This window comes from Crocuta crocuta, unplaced genomic scaffold (genome assembly GCF_008692635.1).
Source record: "Crocuta crocuta isolate KB4526 unplaced genomic scaffold, BGI_CrCroc_1.0 scaffold217, whole genome shotgun sequence".
NCBI lineage: Eukaryota > Metazoa > Chordata > Mammalia > Carnivora > Hyaenidae > Crocuta > Crocuta crocuta.
This window is the reverse complement of record NW_027532208.1, coordinates 2,020,173-2,031,391: the sequence shown is the minus strand read 5'-3', so window position 1 is coordinate 2,031,391 and position 11,219 is coordinate 2,020,173. Positions and strand designations below refer to the sequence as shown.

At 54.5% G+C, this 11,219-nt stretch overlaps 1 protein-coding gene across 1 annotated transcript in view; it reads left to right on the top strand.

The window, feature by feature from the left end:
- Positions 1-20: 20 nt before the first annotated feature.
- The window catches only part of NSUN5 (NOP2/Sun RNA methyltransferase 5), a 12,272-nt gene continuing 1,073 nt past the window's right edge, over positions 21-11,219 (top strand). The window contains 11 exon segments of the mRNA XM_077777865.1: positions 21-156; positions 242-364; positions 816-987; positions 5,907-6,072; positions 6,285-6,432; positions 6,533-6,635; positions 6,791-6,881; positions 9,875-10,152; positions 10,155-10,284; positions 10,620-10,798; positions 10,977-11,187. Of these exon segments, the coding sequence (XP_077633991.1) occupies positions 64-156; positions 242-364; positions 816-987; positions 5,907-6,072; positions 6,285-6,432; positions 6,533-6,635; positions 6,791-6,881; positions 9,875-10,152; positions 10,155-10,284; positions 10,620-10,798; positions 10,977-11,187 (1,694 nt within the window). The 5' untranslated portion in view covers positions 21-63.

Sequence of the window (11,219 nt, the reverse complement as noted above, 5' to 3'; positions counted from 1 at the left end):
GCAGGGCGTTGCGGAGGCGGGCACGCTTTGCGACGGGGCCGTAAAGGCGCGCGGGAGCGGAGCATGGCGCTCTACGCGACGGCAGCGTCGGTGCTGGCGGGCGTGGAGAGCCGGCGGGGTTCCATCAAGGGGCTGGTGTATGCCAGCGGCTTCCAGGTAGCGGGATTCGGGGTTCGGGGCGGGAGAGGCGCCCGGGCGGGGGGGCCCCTGCCTCAGCCGGTGTCCTCTCGGCCACGAGCAGAACGTGAAGCAGCTGTACGCGCTGGTGTGCGAGACCCAGCGCTACACCTCCGTGCTGGACGCCGTGATCGCCAGCGCTGGCCTCCTCCGCGCCGAGAAGAAACTGCGGCCGCACCTGGCCAAGGTAGCGCGGCCGGGGGGCGGGGCAGGGCTGGGCGCCCCTTCCGGACTTGGTTGCAGCGCTGTACGGTCCACGGTGTGACTTAGGCAAGTCGCCCCTCGGAAATGAGGATGGGCACTCTTTGGCCGGGTTCTTTGAGGTGGGACTCCGTGCTTTCACTTCGAGCCGAGTGGAAGATACGATAAGAACCAAAGGACAAAGTAGCCGCGCAGGGACTCTGGCTGAAACAGAAGGATGATATTGACAAAGAGGAAGGTTGGGACCCCTGAGCCCTGGGGAGTGGGCTCGGGACTGGGTTCGGCCATCAATCCTTTGTGATCCGGGGCGGGACACCTCACTATAATCTGTTGCCATCTCGACAGGTGATTTGTTTAGCGCTTCCGGTGTCAACACTATGGAGTTGAAAGACCTTCATGTTTAAGGGTCCCCCCCCCCTTTCTTTTCTCGTCCCCAGGTACTCGTGTACGAGTTGTTGCTGGGAAAGGGCTTTAAAGGTGGCGGTGGGGGCCGATGGAGGCCTTTGCTGGACCGGCACCGGGCAAGGCTGAAGGCCGAGCTGGCCCGGCTCAAGGTTCATCGAGGTGTGAGCAAGAACGAGGACCTGTTGCAGGTGGAATCCAAGCCTGGCCCAGNTTTTTTTTTTTTTAGTCGCTAAAACCTGTGTATTCAAAATTTGGAATTTAAGAGAAGTCCTTCCAAAGCATTGTGCTTAAATGCTCACTGTTGGTTTATTTTGTGGTGTTTTCCCCCCCGAGGTATAATTTACACCTAATATTAGTTTCAGGTGGAGGCTAAGGACTATGTGTGTGTGTGTACATTGCAAAGTAATGGCTACAACAAATCTAGTTAACATTTGTTACCACCCATACATAGTTACAGAAAGTTTTGTTTTTCTTGTGATGAGGACTTTTAATATCTCATATCATCTTTCAAATCTGCAATAGTGTATTTATTACAGTCGCCATGCTGTTTATTAGATTCCCAAGACTTCAAGTAGAAATTTGTACCTCTTGACCATCTTTACCCCTTTTGCAACCTTGCTTCCCTGCAGTCACAAATCTGTTCTCTGTATTTGTGAGTTGGTTGGTTTTGGTTTTGGTTTTGCTTTAATTTTTTTAATGTTTTATTTCTGAGAGAGAGAGAGACAGCATGAGCAGGGGAGGGTCAGAGAGGGAGGGAGACACAGAATCCGAAACAGGCTCCAGGCTCTGAGCTGTCAGCACAGAGCCCGACACGGGGCTCGAACCCACGAACCGTGAGGTTATGACCTGAGCCAAAACTGGATGCTTAACTGACTGAGCCACCCAGGCGCCTCGGTTTTGGGGTTTTTTGTTTTTTGTTTTTTGTTTTTTTTTTTTTAAAGAGATTCCACCTAATAGAATACACGGTGTTTGTCTTCCTCTGTTTGATACGTTTCACTTAGCATAATACTTTCAAGGTCCATCCATGTGGTCACAAATAGCAAGATTTTATTCTTTTAGGGGGAGCCAGATACTCCTGTGAGTGTGTGTACACGCGTGTGTAGGTGCACACATACATGTATATAGTTACGTGTTTTTTTTACTCCTCTATTAGTCGACACTTGGACCAACTTCGCTATTACAGACCGTACTGCAGTAAAAAGGGTCCAGGTATCTTTCTGAAGTGGTGTTTTTGTTTTCTTTGGGTAAATACCTAGAAATGGGATTGCAGGATCATAGGGTAGTACTATTTTTAATTTTTTGAGGAACTTCCATAGTGTTTTCCACAGTGGCTGCACCAGTTAACGTTTCCTCCAAAGGTGCACGAGGGCCCCCCCATTCTCCACATCCTTGCCAACCCTTGTTATTTCTTACCTTTTTGGGAATAGCCATTCTCACAGTTGTGAGGTGACATCTCATCGTGGCTTTCGTTTCCATTTCCCCCAATGACTAGTGATGGTCACCTTTTGGTGTACTTTTTGGCCATCTGTCTGTCTTTGGACAACTGTTTAGATCCTTTACACGTGTTTTAATCCCCCCCCCCTTTTTTTTGTTTACTATTGAGTTGGTGCTCTTTACATATTTTAGGTATTACCTCCTTATCCAGATACATGGTTTGCAGATAATTTTCTTCTATTCAGTAGGTTGCTTTTCCATTTTGTTGATGGTTTCCTCTGCTGTACAGAGCTTTTTAGTTTGGTATAGTTCCACTTGTTTACTTTTGCTTCCGCTTTTTGTGTGGAGTTGGAGCCAAAAAAAATTTTAAAAAACCCGAGACTGATGACAGGGAGCTTATCACCCATGTTTTCTTCCGGGAGTTTTCTGCTTGCAGGGCTCACATTTAGGTCTTGCATCCATTTTGAGTTAGTTTTTGTGTCTGGTGTAAGGTACGGGTCCAGTTTCTTCTTTTGCATGGCCTCAGGTCTTCCCAACACCATTACTGAAGAGAGTGTTTTTTCCTTGTTGTGTATTCTTGGCTCCTTCATTAATTCATTTTTAAGTGTGGGGTTTATTTCTGGGCTCTGTCTCATTGATCTGTGTGTCTGATTTTATGCCAATACCATACTGTCTTGATTTCTGTAGCTTTGTAATATAGTTTGAAATCAGGGAGTGTGATATCTCCAGCTTTGTTCCTCTTTCTCAAGATTGCTTTGGCTCTTCGGGGTCTTTTGTGGTTCTTCATTTGAGATTTGTTCTGTCTGTAAAAAATTCTATCGGAATTGATAGGGATTGCATTGAATTTGTAGGTTGCTTTAGGCAGTATGGGCATTTTAACATTATTCTTCCAGTCCATGAGAATGGAATATCTTTTCACTTGTTTGTGTCGTCTTCAGTTTCTTTCATCAGTATCTTATAGTTTTGTTTTGCTTTTTTTTAAGAGAATAGGTGACTGCTTTAATTATTTTTTTTTTTTTAGTGTTTATTTTTGAGAGAGAGAGAGAGAGACAAAACAGCAGGAGCAGGGAGAGGGGCAGAGAGAGAGGGAGACACAGAATCCGAAACAGGCTGAGCTGTTAGCACAGAGCCTGATGTGGCGCTCGAACTCACAAACCATGAGATCACGACCTGAGCTGAAGTCAGATGCTTAACCAAGACACCCAGGTGCCCCAGTATCTTATAGTTTTAAGAGTATAGGACTTTCACCTGTTTGAATTTTTTTGGATTTACAAACGTAAATAGGATTGTTAATTTCTTTTTCAAGAGAATGTTGGTTTGCAACCCTCCTTGGGAGCTTCCCAGATAGAATCTGAAACCAGCCCCCATGCACAGAGGGCAGGGCCAGTGAGGGAATGAGGAAAGAGGCAGACCATTCCAGCCTGATAGGTGGCAAGTTTAATAAGCAAGGGAGCTTCGGGGCCCCTGGGTGGCTTAGTCGGTTAAGCGTCCGACTTTCGCTTAGGTCATGATCTCGCCGTTCGTGGGTTCGGGCCCCGCGTCGGGCTCTGTGCTGACTGCCAGCTCAGAGCCTGGAGCCTGTTTCAGTCTGTGACTCCCTCTCTCTCTGACCCTCCCCTGCTCACGCTGTCTCTCTCTCTCTCTCTCTCTCCCCTAGAAATAAATAAAACATTAAAAAAAAAATAAAGAGAAGGGAGCTTCTATACGAGGCTTGGCTTGGGTTACTGAAGATGAGCAGATCTCTGCCCCCACCTACCAGAATCTTGAAAGTTTATACAGAGGCCTTAATTGGGGTCGCTCACATACAGGCCCCATGTTGGAGATATTGTGGGTTCGGTTCTAGAACACTGCAGTAAAGCAAGTCGAATGAATATTTGGGTTTCTCAGTGCCTATGAAATTTAGGTTTCTAGTATACTGTGGTCTCTTAAGCGTGCAGAGCATTATGTCTAAAACAAACAAACAAACAAAAAAAACCTATGTATTTTAAACGTACTTCAGGGGCGCCTGGGTGGCTCAGTCAGTTGAGCGTCTGACTTCAGCCCAGGTCATGATCTCATGGGTTCGAGCCCTGCATCAGGCTCTGTGCTGACAGCTAGCTCAGAGCCTGGAGCCTGCTTCAGATTCTGTGTCTCCCTCTCTCTCTCTCTGACCCTCCCCTGCTCACGCTCACTCTCTCTCTCTCAAAAATAAATACATTTTTAAAAAAATTAAAGTATTACTAAAAAATCCTGAATATCACGTGAGCTTTTGGTGAGTCATAATCTCTAAACAGAGATCACCGTAACAAATAATAAGGAAGCAGTTTAAGATATTGTGAGAATTCCAAAAATATGGTCCAGAGACGTGAAGTGAGCAGATGGCGTTGGAAAAAATGGTGCTGTCAGTTTGTAAAAAAAGACTTAAATCTGTGAGGCAGAAAATGCACTAAAATGAGGTATGCCTGTGTGCCGTCCACGTGGTGTCCACACCGTGCCCTGACTCAAGGCTTCTTCCTTGGGGCGGCCCCCAGTGCAGGCAAGTGGGAACCCCCATCCCAAGGGTAGAGAAAGAGGCAAGGAGCCTCCAATTGCCAGGGTCCAGCTCGCGGGTCATCTGGTGGTCGTGTCCTTTCAGTGACCTCCCTCCACACTAACCCTGTGATGAGAGCTTAGCACCTCGTGTGACTGTTCCCCGCAGTCAGCAGGGGACTCGCTCACACGGAGGGGGCTTTGGGAGCGGTCTGGCTGCACTGGAGGCGGAAGCCACGCAACAGTCCAGGCGCGTGCAGGAGAGAACAGGTCAAGGCAGGGATTCCCCCAGTCGGTGCTAACTTCTCCCTCCAAGAACCCCGGGATCCAAACCAATTGATTTCTTAAAATCGCCTATAGCTGGAGGTCAGATCACTCAGGGCGTTTTCTTGTGTCGTTGGGTGATGTCAGTAAAGAGGGTACCTTAGCGGACTCGTCAGGTACAAACAACGTTCTGTTTGGCTAATCACACAGGTTCTTCCTTGTGAGACAGTAATAACGTCCAAAGGCATGGTGGTTTGGAGGACGGCTTCTGCTACAAGAGGCATTTCACTGTTCTGGAAGGACAGGCGTTACTGGCTGCCGTTCACCGGGTGCTGGTGAATTTCGTAGGGGCTTCCGTATGTGCTAGAATATCCTCCGGTCCCACGGAATAAACAAGCGCCGACCAGATGATCGTATCGTCACGACGACAGGATGTGCCCGTCTGGCCTTAGGGAGAGGGAGGCTGGCAGCTTTAGTTTCTTGACCGGGTTGTGCACGGCATGTGTGTTGAGGTGGGGGGAAGAGACGGGACTGGGGGGGAGGGCGCAGCATGTGCCAGACCGCGGCCCCCAACCTCCTCCCCTCTTCCAGGGACATGTGTGCCCTTCCAGGTTGGTGCTTTTCTGCAGGTGCAGCGTACCCCAGGGCAGCGGGATCCCAGGGGAGACGGGGTAGCTTCCCACCCAGGGGTGGGCCTTCCCAGTGCACATGTCAGTGGCCGACTTCTTTCCCAGGTGTGGTGGAGGGTGGTGCGCTCAGTGGCCTTGCACGTTGCTCCATGGTTAGGGGACCGGCTGTTTCCTTTATGGTGCTGGGCGTCCCAGCANAGGGATGGAGCCCAGCCCTCCCAGCCAAAGGTGGCGTTCTGTTAGTGACGTAATGTCCCTCGCTCCTGTCTGCCGCCCTGCTGCTTGCAGGTCGTACGGGCGAAGGTCCTCCCTTCAGTGTCCTGTTCTGCCCAGGCTTGCACGTCACCGCCTTTCAAATGTGCCCCCTGGTCACTGTCTGGTCCATGAGAACATCTCTTCACCACGGTTCTCGGCTTTTTCAGTCTCCTAATGACGGCGGCTGGGAAAGCTCGGGGTGGGCCGGACGTGATGACCGCAAGCCGACGGGTAGTAAGAACCCTCGCTTGGAGGGAAGGGCCTGTCTGGTCAGATTGTCAGTTCCTTACCGGTTGGGAGCGCAGGACGACGGCCGCAGGCACCTGTGGTCGTTGCCTTGGGCATTATTTAGGACACACAGGACGTGCGTGCCGTTGTTGCTGTATGACGGCGCCCTGGCTTCCTCGGCAGCAGGCCGTCCACCTGGTGGCGATGGCGGGTCTACTTCCTCTGCACTCTGCAGCTGGCTGGCCTGCCGCTCGGTCAGCTGTCGGGCTCGCACCTGACCGAGGCCATCAGCCTCTTGGCCGCCAGGGGGCGCCCGTGTCTTCGGAAGCGGGTGTGAACAGTGAGGCCTGCGGTGCGTGGGCTCTTGCAGGGCCACTGCAGGTCTTTTCACATGTCCTGACCCCACGGCTTATTCACCGTCCGCCCCTCAGCTTGCCTTTGTCCAAGCCGCGGGGTCGGTGACCTTGGAGCAGTGCACCGTCATGCGGAGGGTTAAGGGCCGGGGCTCTGAGATCCCCAGTCACGATGCCCTCGGTGCAGTTTCTTCCCGAGAGGCTCTGCCTGGAGGAGCGTGGGGCGCACTGCTAGAAGCCGTTGCTCTGTGGGGGGGACGCGTGCTCCCTTCCTCCTTCCAGAGCTGAGAGACCCAAATCCCGGGTGCCCTCTTCCCTTCGGTGTCTCTGCCACAGCGCCCACCCCCACACCTTCCAGGTCACAGGCCCCTTCAACTCCGGTGGCAGCCCTGCTTGGGGACGCCCCGGGCTTTAATCTGTTCCACTGGTACTTTTGCCTTTTCAGAGGCAGCCTGCTCCCCGCTCCCCGTCGACACCCGTGTGCTTTCTTTATCAGGTGGCATAAGGGACACGGGCATTGTGCCCGGTGGGGCCTAGGAGTCCTCCAGACCGCGAAGACCCCTGCAAAGCCTCGCACATGCATTCCACTTTCTCGGGCTGGGCAAACGTGTGCTCTGGGATGAGGCAGGTCCTACCCGGCCAAAAGATTCCCAAAACCTTAAGGCAGTGCCTGGGCCTGGAAAGTTCTGTGGGTTCACCCCCCCCCCCAGACCTCCAGCAAAGCCTGCAGGATGTCCCGCGACAGAGCAAGTGTGCACACGTGAACAGTATTGCGTTAACGTGGTGGGCCCCTCTTCCAGGTGTCTGGCTGCCATGCTGTGACACGGTGGGGCTATGCAGGTGACTTGGGGGAGCACTTGTAAGATTCTTCATTGGGGTGTCCGGGGGACTCAGTTCAGTGTCTAACTCTTGATTTCGGCTCAGGTCAGCTGTCCCCTGCCAAGAGCTTTCTGGCTCTCCCGTCAGTCCCCTCTCCCCCACCCCCCCCGGCAGTCCAGGGGGATGATGGGCAGGGCGCACAATGCCCACTCAGTGTGGCTCTTAGGTAGTTCCTCTGGCGTCCCTGTGCGGCTTGTCCTGTGAGAGTCCCTCTTCGTGGGGGGAGCAGGTTCACGGGTTCCCTGCTGTGTGTCCCCTCTGCACTGGTGTGAGGAACCCTCAGGTGGAATTGAGCGGAGGAGGCTGGAAGACTTCAGCCTTGGAGGATGTCCAGGCCGGTGTGTTCCCACGTCCTGGTGGGAGATGGAGACCTCATATTTGGGGGGCAGGGGCAGAGCCCCCAGCATGCAGCGTCTGGGGACTTTCTTGACTAAAACTGTCGTTCAGGTTTTGAGGCTTTCCACGGGCTGATCTCTCTGTTCAGGTGGGGTCCCCGCAGCAGGGAGGTCAAATCACATTTGCTTCCAGCTTCCTTTCTCCAGACCCTTTAGGGTCTGTTGGGACAGCTTTTTGGCCTTCTGAGCTCTGTCTCGGGCCTGGGGCTTCCCCGCAGCCCAGACCTGTTCCCGGGGCTGCTCAGCTTCCCCTCGATCAGAAGCATGGCGCCCGGCATCCTAAACAGTCCATTGCGCAGGTGGCTTCAAAGTGGACACCGGCAGCCCGTACTGGCTGCTGGGCCTGGAAGATGTCCGCTTTCGTTCCTGCCACCATGTGGCCTGATCAGAGCCTTCAAAGACAGGGGTGCAGATGGCCCATCTCGTTCCCAGCCCCCTAAGAATTTGCTGTACCTCCTCTGTAGATTCCCAGGGTCCCACAAGCCCAGGAAGGTGCCCCTCATAGGGCCAAGCCTTCCCGTGGGCTAGAATAACCCAGTGTCTAAGGAAGTAAGTAGCTGGAACTTGCTGAGCGCCAGGAAGGTGCAGTCAGGAAGAGCCACCGCTCTGGGCCCCGGGGCCGCACCGGCTGCACCTGGCCGCTTTCCCTGGCCTTTTGCTGGAGCTTGGCGGCTACGTGGGTGAGTTCAGCGGGAGCAGACCCTCAGGAGGGGTGTTTCCTGGACCGGGGACTGCCCTGCTGACTGTCCTTGCTTTCCCTTGTACGAGGGGTCTGCCGGCCCCGAGTGCTCGTCTGTTTTGTCGTCCGTCATGGCAGCGCCCTCCTCTTCATCACTTTCCCGGTGGTGTGATCCATGTGGTTAAGGCAGCCCGTGCCTTCTGGGGGGCTGCGTGCTCATGACGCAGTCCACAGGCTGCCATGTGGGCTACCCCTCCCCACGCGGAGGTCGAGGTCGCTGGCCAACCTGCGACTCCCCCTGTGGGTGCCTTTCCCAAGGCCTGTGTCTTTGGTCTCTAGGCTTGTTCATCTGTTGTTGCTTTGCAGCCTGTGATCTGAAAGTGGCCCCTGTATGCAGAGGGCAAGGAGACCCCACAGGATGGGTCGGTGGCAGGTTTTCTTATCTTTTCATGTCTTAGTTTTTGAGAGCATGAGTAGAGAAGGGGGGCGGGGGGCAGAGGACCCAAAGCAGGATCTGTGCTGACAGGCTGACAGCAGTGAGCCCGAACTCCGGGGCTCGAAATCTGAATCGTGAGATCATGACTTGAGCCAAAGTCAGATGCTCAACTGACTGAGCCCCCCAGGCGCCCCTAGGTGGCAGGCGTCATAAGTGGGTAAACTTCCTTATGAGGCTGGTCTCAGGCAGCAGCAAGACCTCCGCACGCCTGGCTGCAGTGGCCTTAGTGCGCTGGGTCTCACCCCTTCCACATGGTCCCAACACATCGCTGTCTCCAGGCTGTATCCTTGGCCAGCCTCTGGGAGGGGTGAGGGCAGGCACGATGCTCGTCCCCACAGCGGGGGTGAGGAGCCTCTGACTGGCCCAAGAGGTGGTCACATCTCCGTGCTCTCCCCCACCAGATGATTATCAGTGTATAGGAACAACAGATTTATGTGTATGAATTTTGGTATCCTGCACTTTCCTGANGGGGGCTCGGTCAGTTAAGCATCTGACTCCTGATTTTGGCTCAGGTTGTGATCTCATGGTCTTGTGGGTTTGAGCCCCCAGTCAGGCTCTGCACACTGACGTCGCGGAGCCTGCTTGGGATTCTCCTTCCCCTCTCTCTGCCCCTCCCCTGCTTGTGCTCTCTCGGTCTCAAACTTAAAACAAAAAAAAGTCTGACAGCTTTTTTGGTTGGAGTTTTTAGGGTTTTCTAGACGTATGTCTTGCTTCCCAAGATGGATATACTTTACTTCTTGATCTCGCCCAGCTGCTGACTAGGCTTTGTTGAGTAGCAGGGGTGAGATTGGGCCTCCTTGTTCTTGACCTTAGAGGAAGAGCTTTGAGCTTTTCCCCACCGAGGATGCTAGCTGTGGGCTTTTCACACACGGCCTTGATGGTGTTGAGGCATGTACCTTGTCCACACCGAACCCATGAACTGTGAGATCATGACCTGCACCAAAGTCGGACGCTTAACTGAGCACCCCCAGGCGCCCCTCTGCTGCCCATTCTCAGATCAGTCCTCTCTGCGTCTTAACGGTGGTCTGGGAGTATCTGTCGCGTGGCCTGGAGGAACTCAGACGTGTCGGATGCTTCCTGTTCCCTCGCAGCCTCGAGGACATCCAGGCCCTCGGAGGGAAGTGCTTTCTCCTGGATCCCTTGCTGCCAGAGCTGCTGGTGTTTCCAGCCCAGACGGATCTGCACGACCACCCGCTGTACCAGGCCGGCCACCTNTGACCCGAGGACCTGGGGCCTGGTGCGCCAGCAGCGTCTCTGTCCCCCAGGCCAGCTGCCTGCCTGCCATGCTGCTGGCCCCACCCCCCGGCTCCCACGTCATCGACGCCTGTGCCGCCCCAGGCAACAAGACCAGTCACCTGGCTGCACTTCTCAAGAACCAGGGGTGAGTGCCAAGGTCAGCCCGAGGGACCGGGTCTGACCCTGTACTTGGGAAGATGAGATGAGGACCTCTGGGTCCCAGCGGGGGCATGAAGGCCGAAAGGAGGCTTTTCCTTTAAATGTGTTCTTCTGGACCCAGGGCAGTTGGCCGATGGGTGGCGGGTGTGAGAGAGAGGAATCCCTCAGCCCCTGGGGTGGAGTCCCAGCTCGGCTCCTTCTAACCATGGTCCCTTCTTTTCTGAGTCCTGAGGGAAGGGACCTATTCTTGTGTGTCGGAACTGTGGGTCCTGAGCTTCCCTGTGGATTCTCAGTTCGGCCCGTCTCTCCCCTCTTCCCCAGGAAGATCTTTGCCTTTGACCTGGACGCTGGCCGGCTGGCATCCATGGCTACCCTGCTGGCCCGGGCGGGGGTCTCGTGCTGCGAGCTGGCAGAGGAGGACTTCCTGGAGGTCTCGCCTTCTGACCAGCGCTACCGTCAGGTCCAGTACATCTTGCTGGATCCTTCTTGTAGCGGCTCTGGTGAGATGGGGACAGAGCCTGGCTGCGGGACCTGCAGATGCAGGGCAACCTCCCAGAAGGGGCAGCGGTTCACTGTGGCCTCTGGGTCAGCTCTGACTCTAATCAGCTGGTGGCCCTGGGCAGACGTTCTCCCCTGTCCTGCGGGGATCTCGGTGCAGCTGACAGGCTCTGTCCTTAGGTATGCTGACCAGACGGCTGGAGGAGCCCGGGGAGGGCGCACCCAGCAAGGCGCGCTTGCAGGCCCTGGCCGGGTTCCAGCGGCGAGCACTGTGCCACGCGCTCACTTTCCCCTCCCTGCAGCGCCTGGTCTACTCCACGTGCTCCCTCTGCCAAGAGGAGAATGAAGACGTGGTGCGTGACGCCCTGCAGCAGAACCCAGGGACCTTCAGGTAGTGGGGGGGCGGGAGGGGCGGGGCGGGGG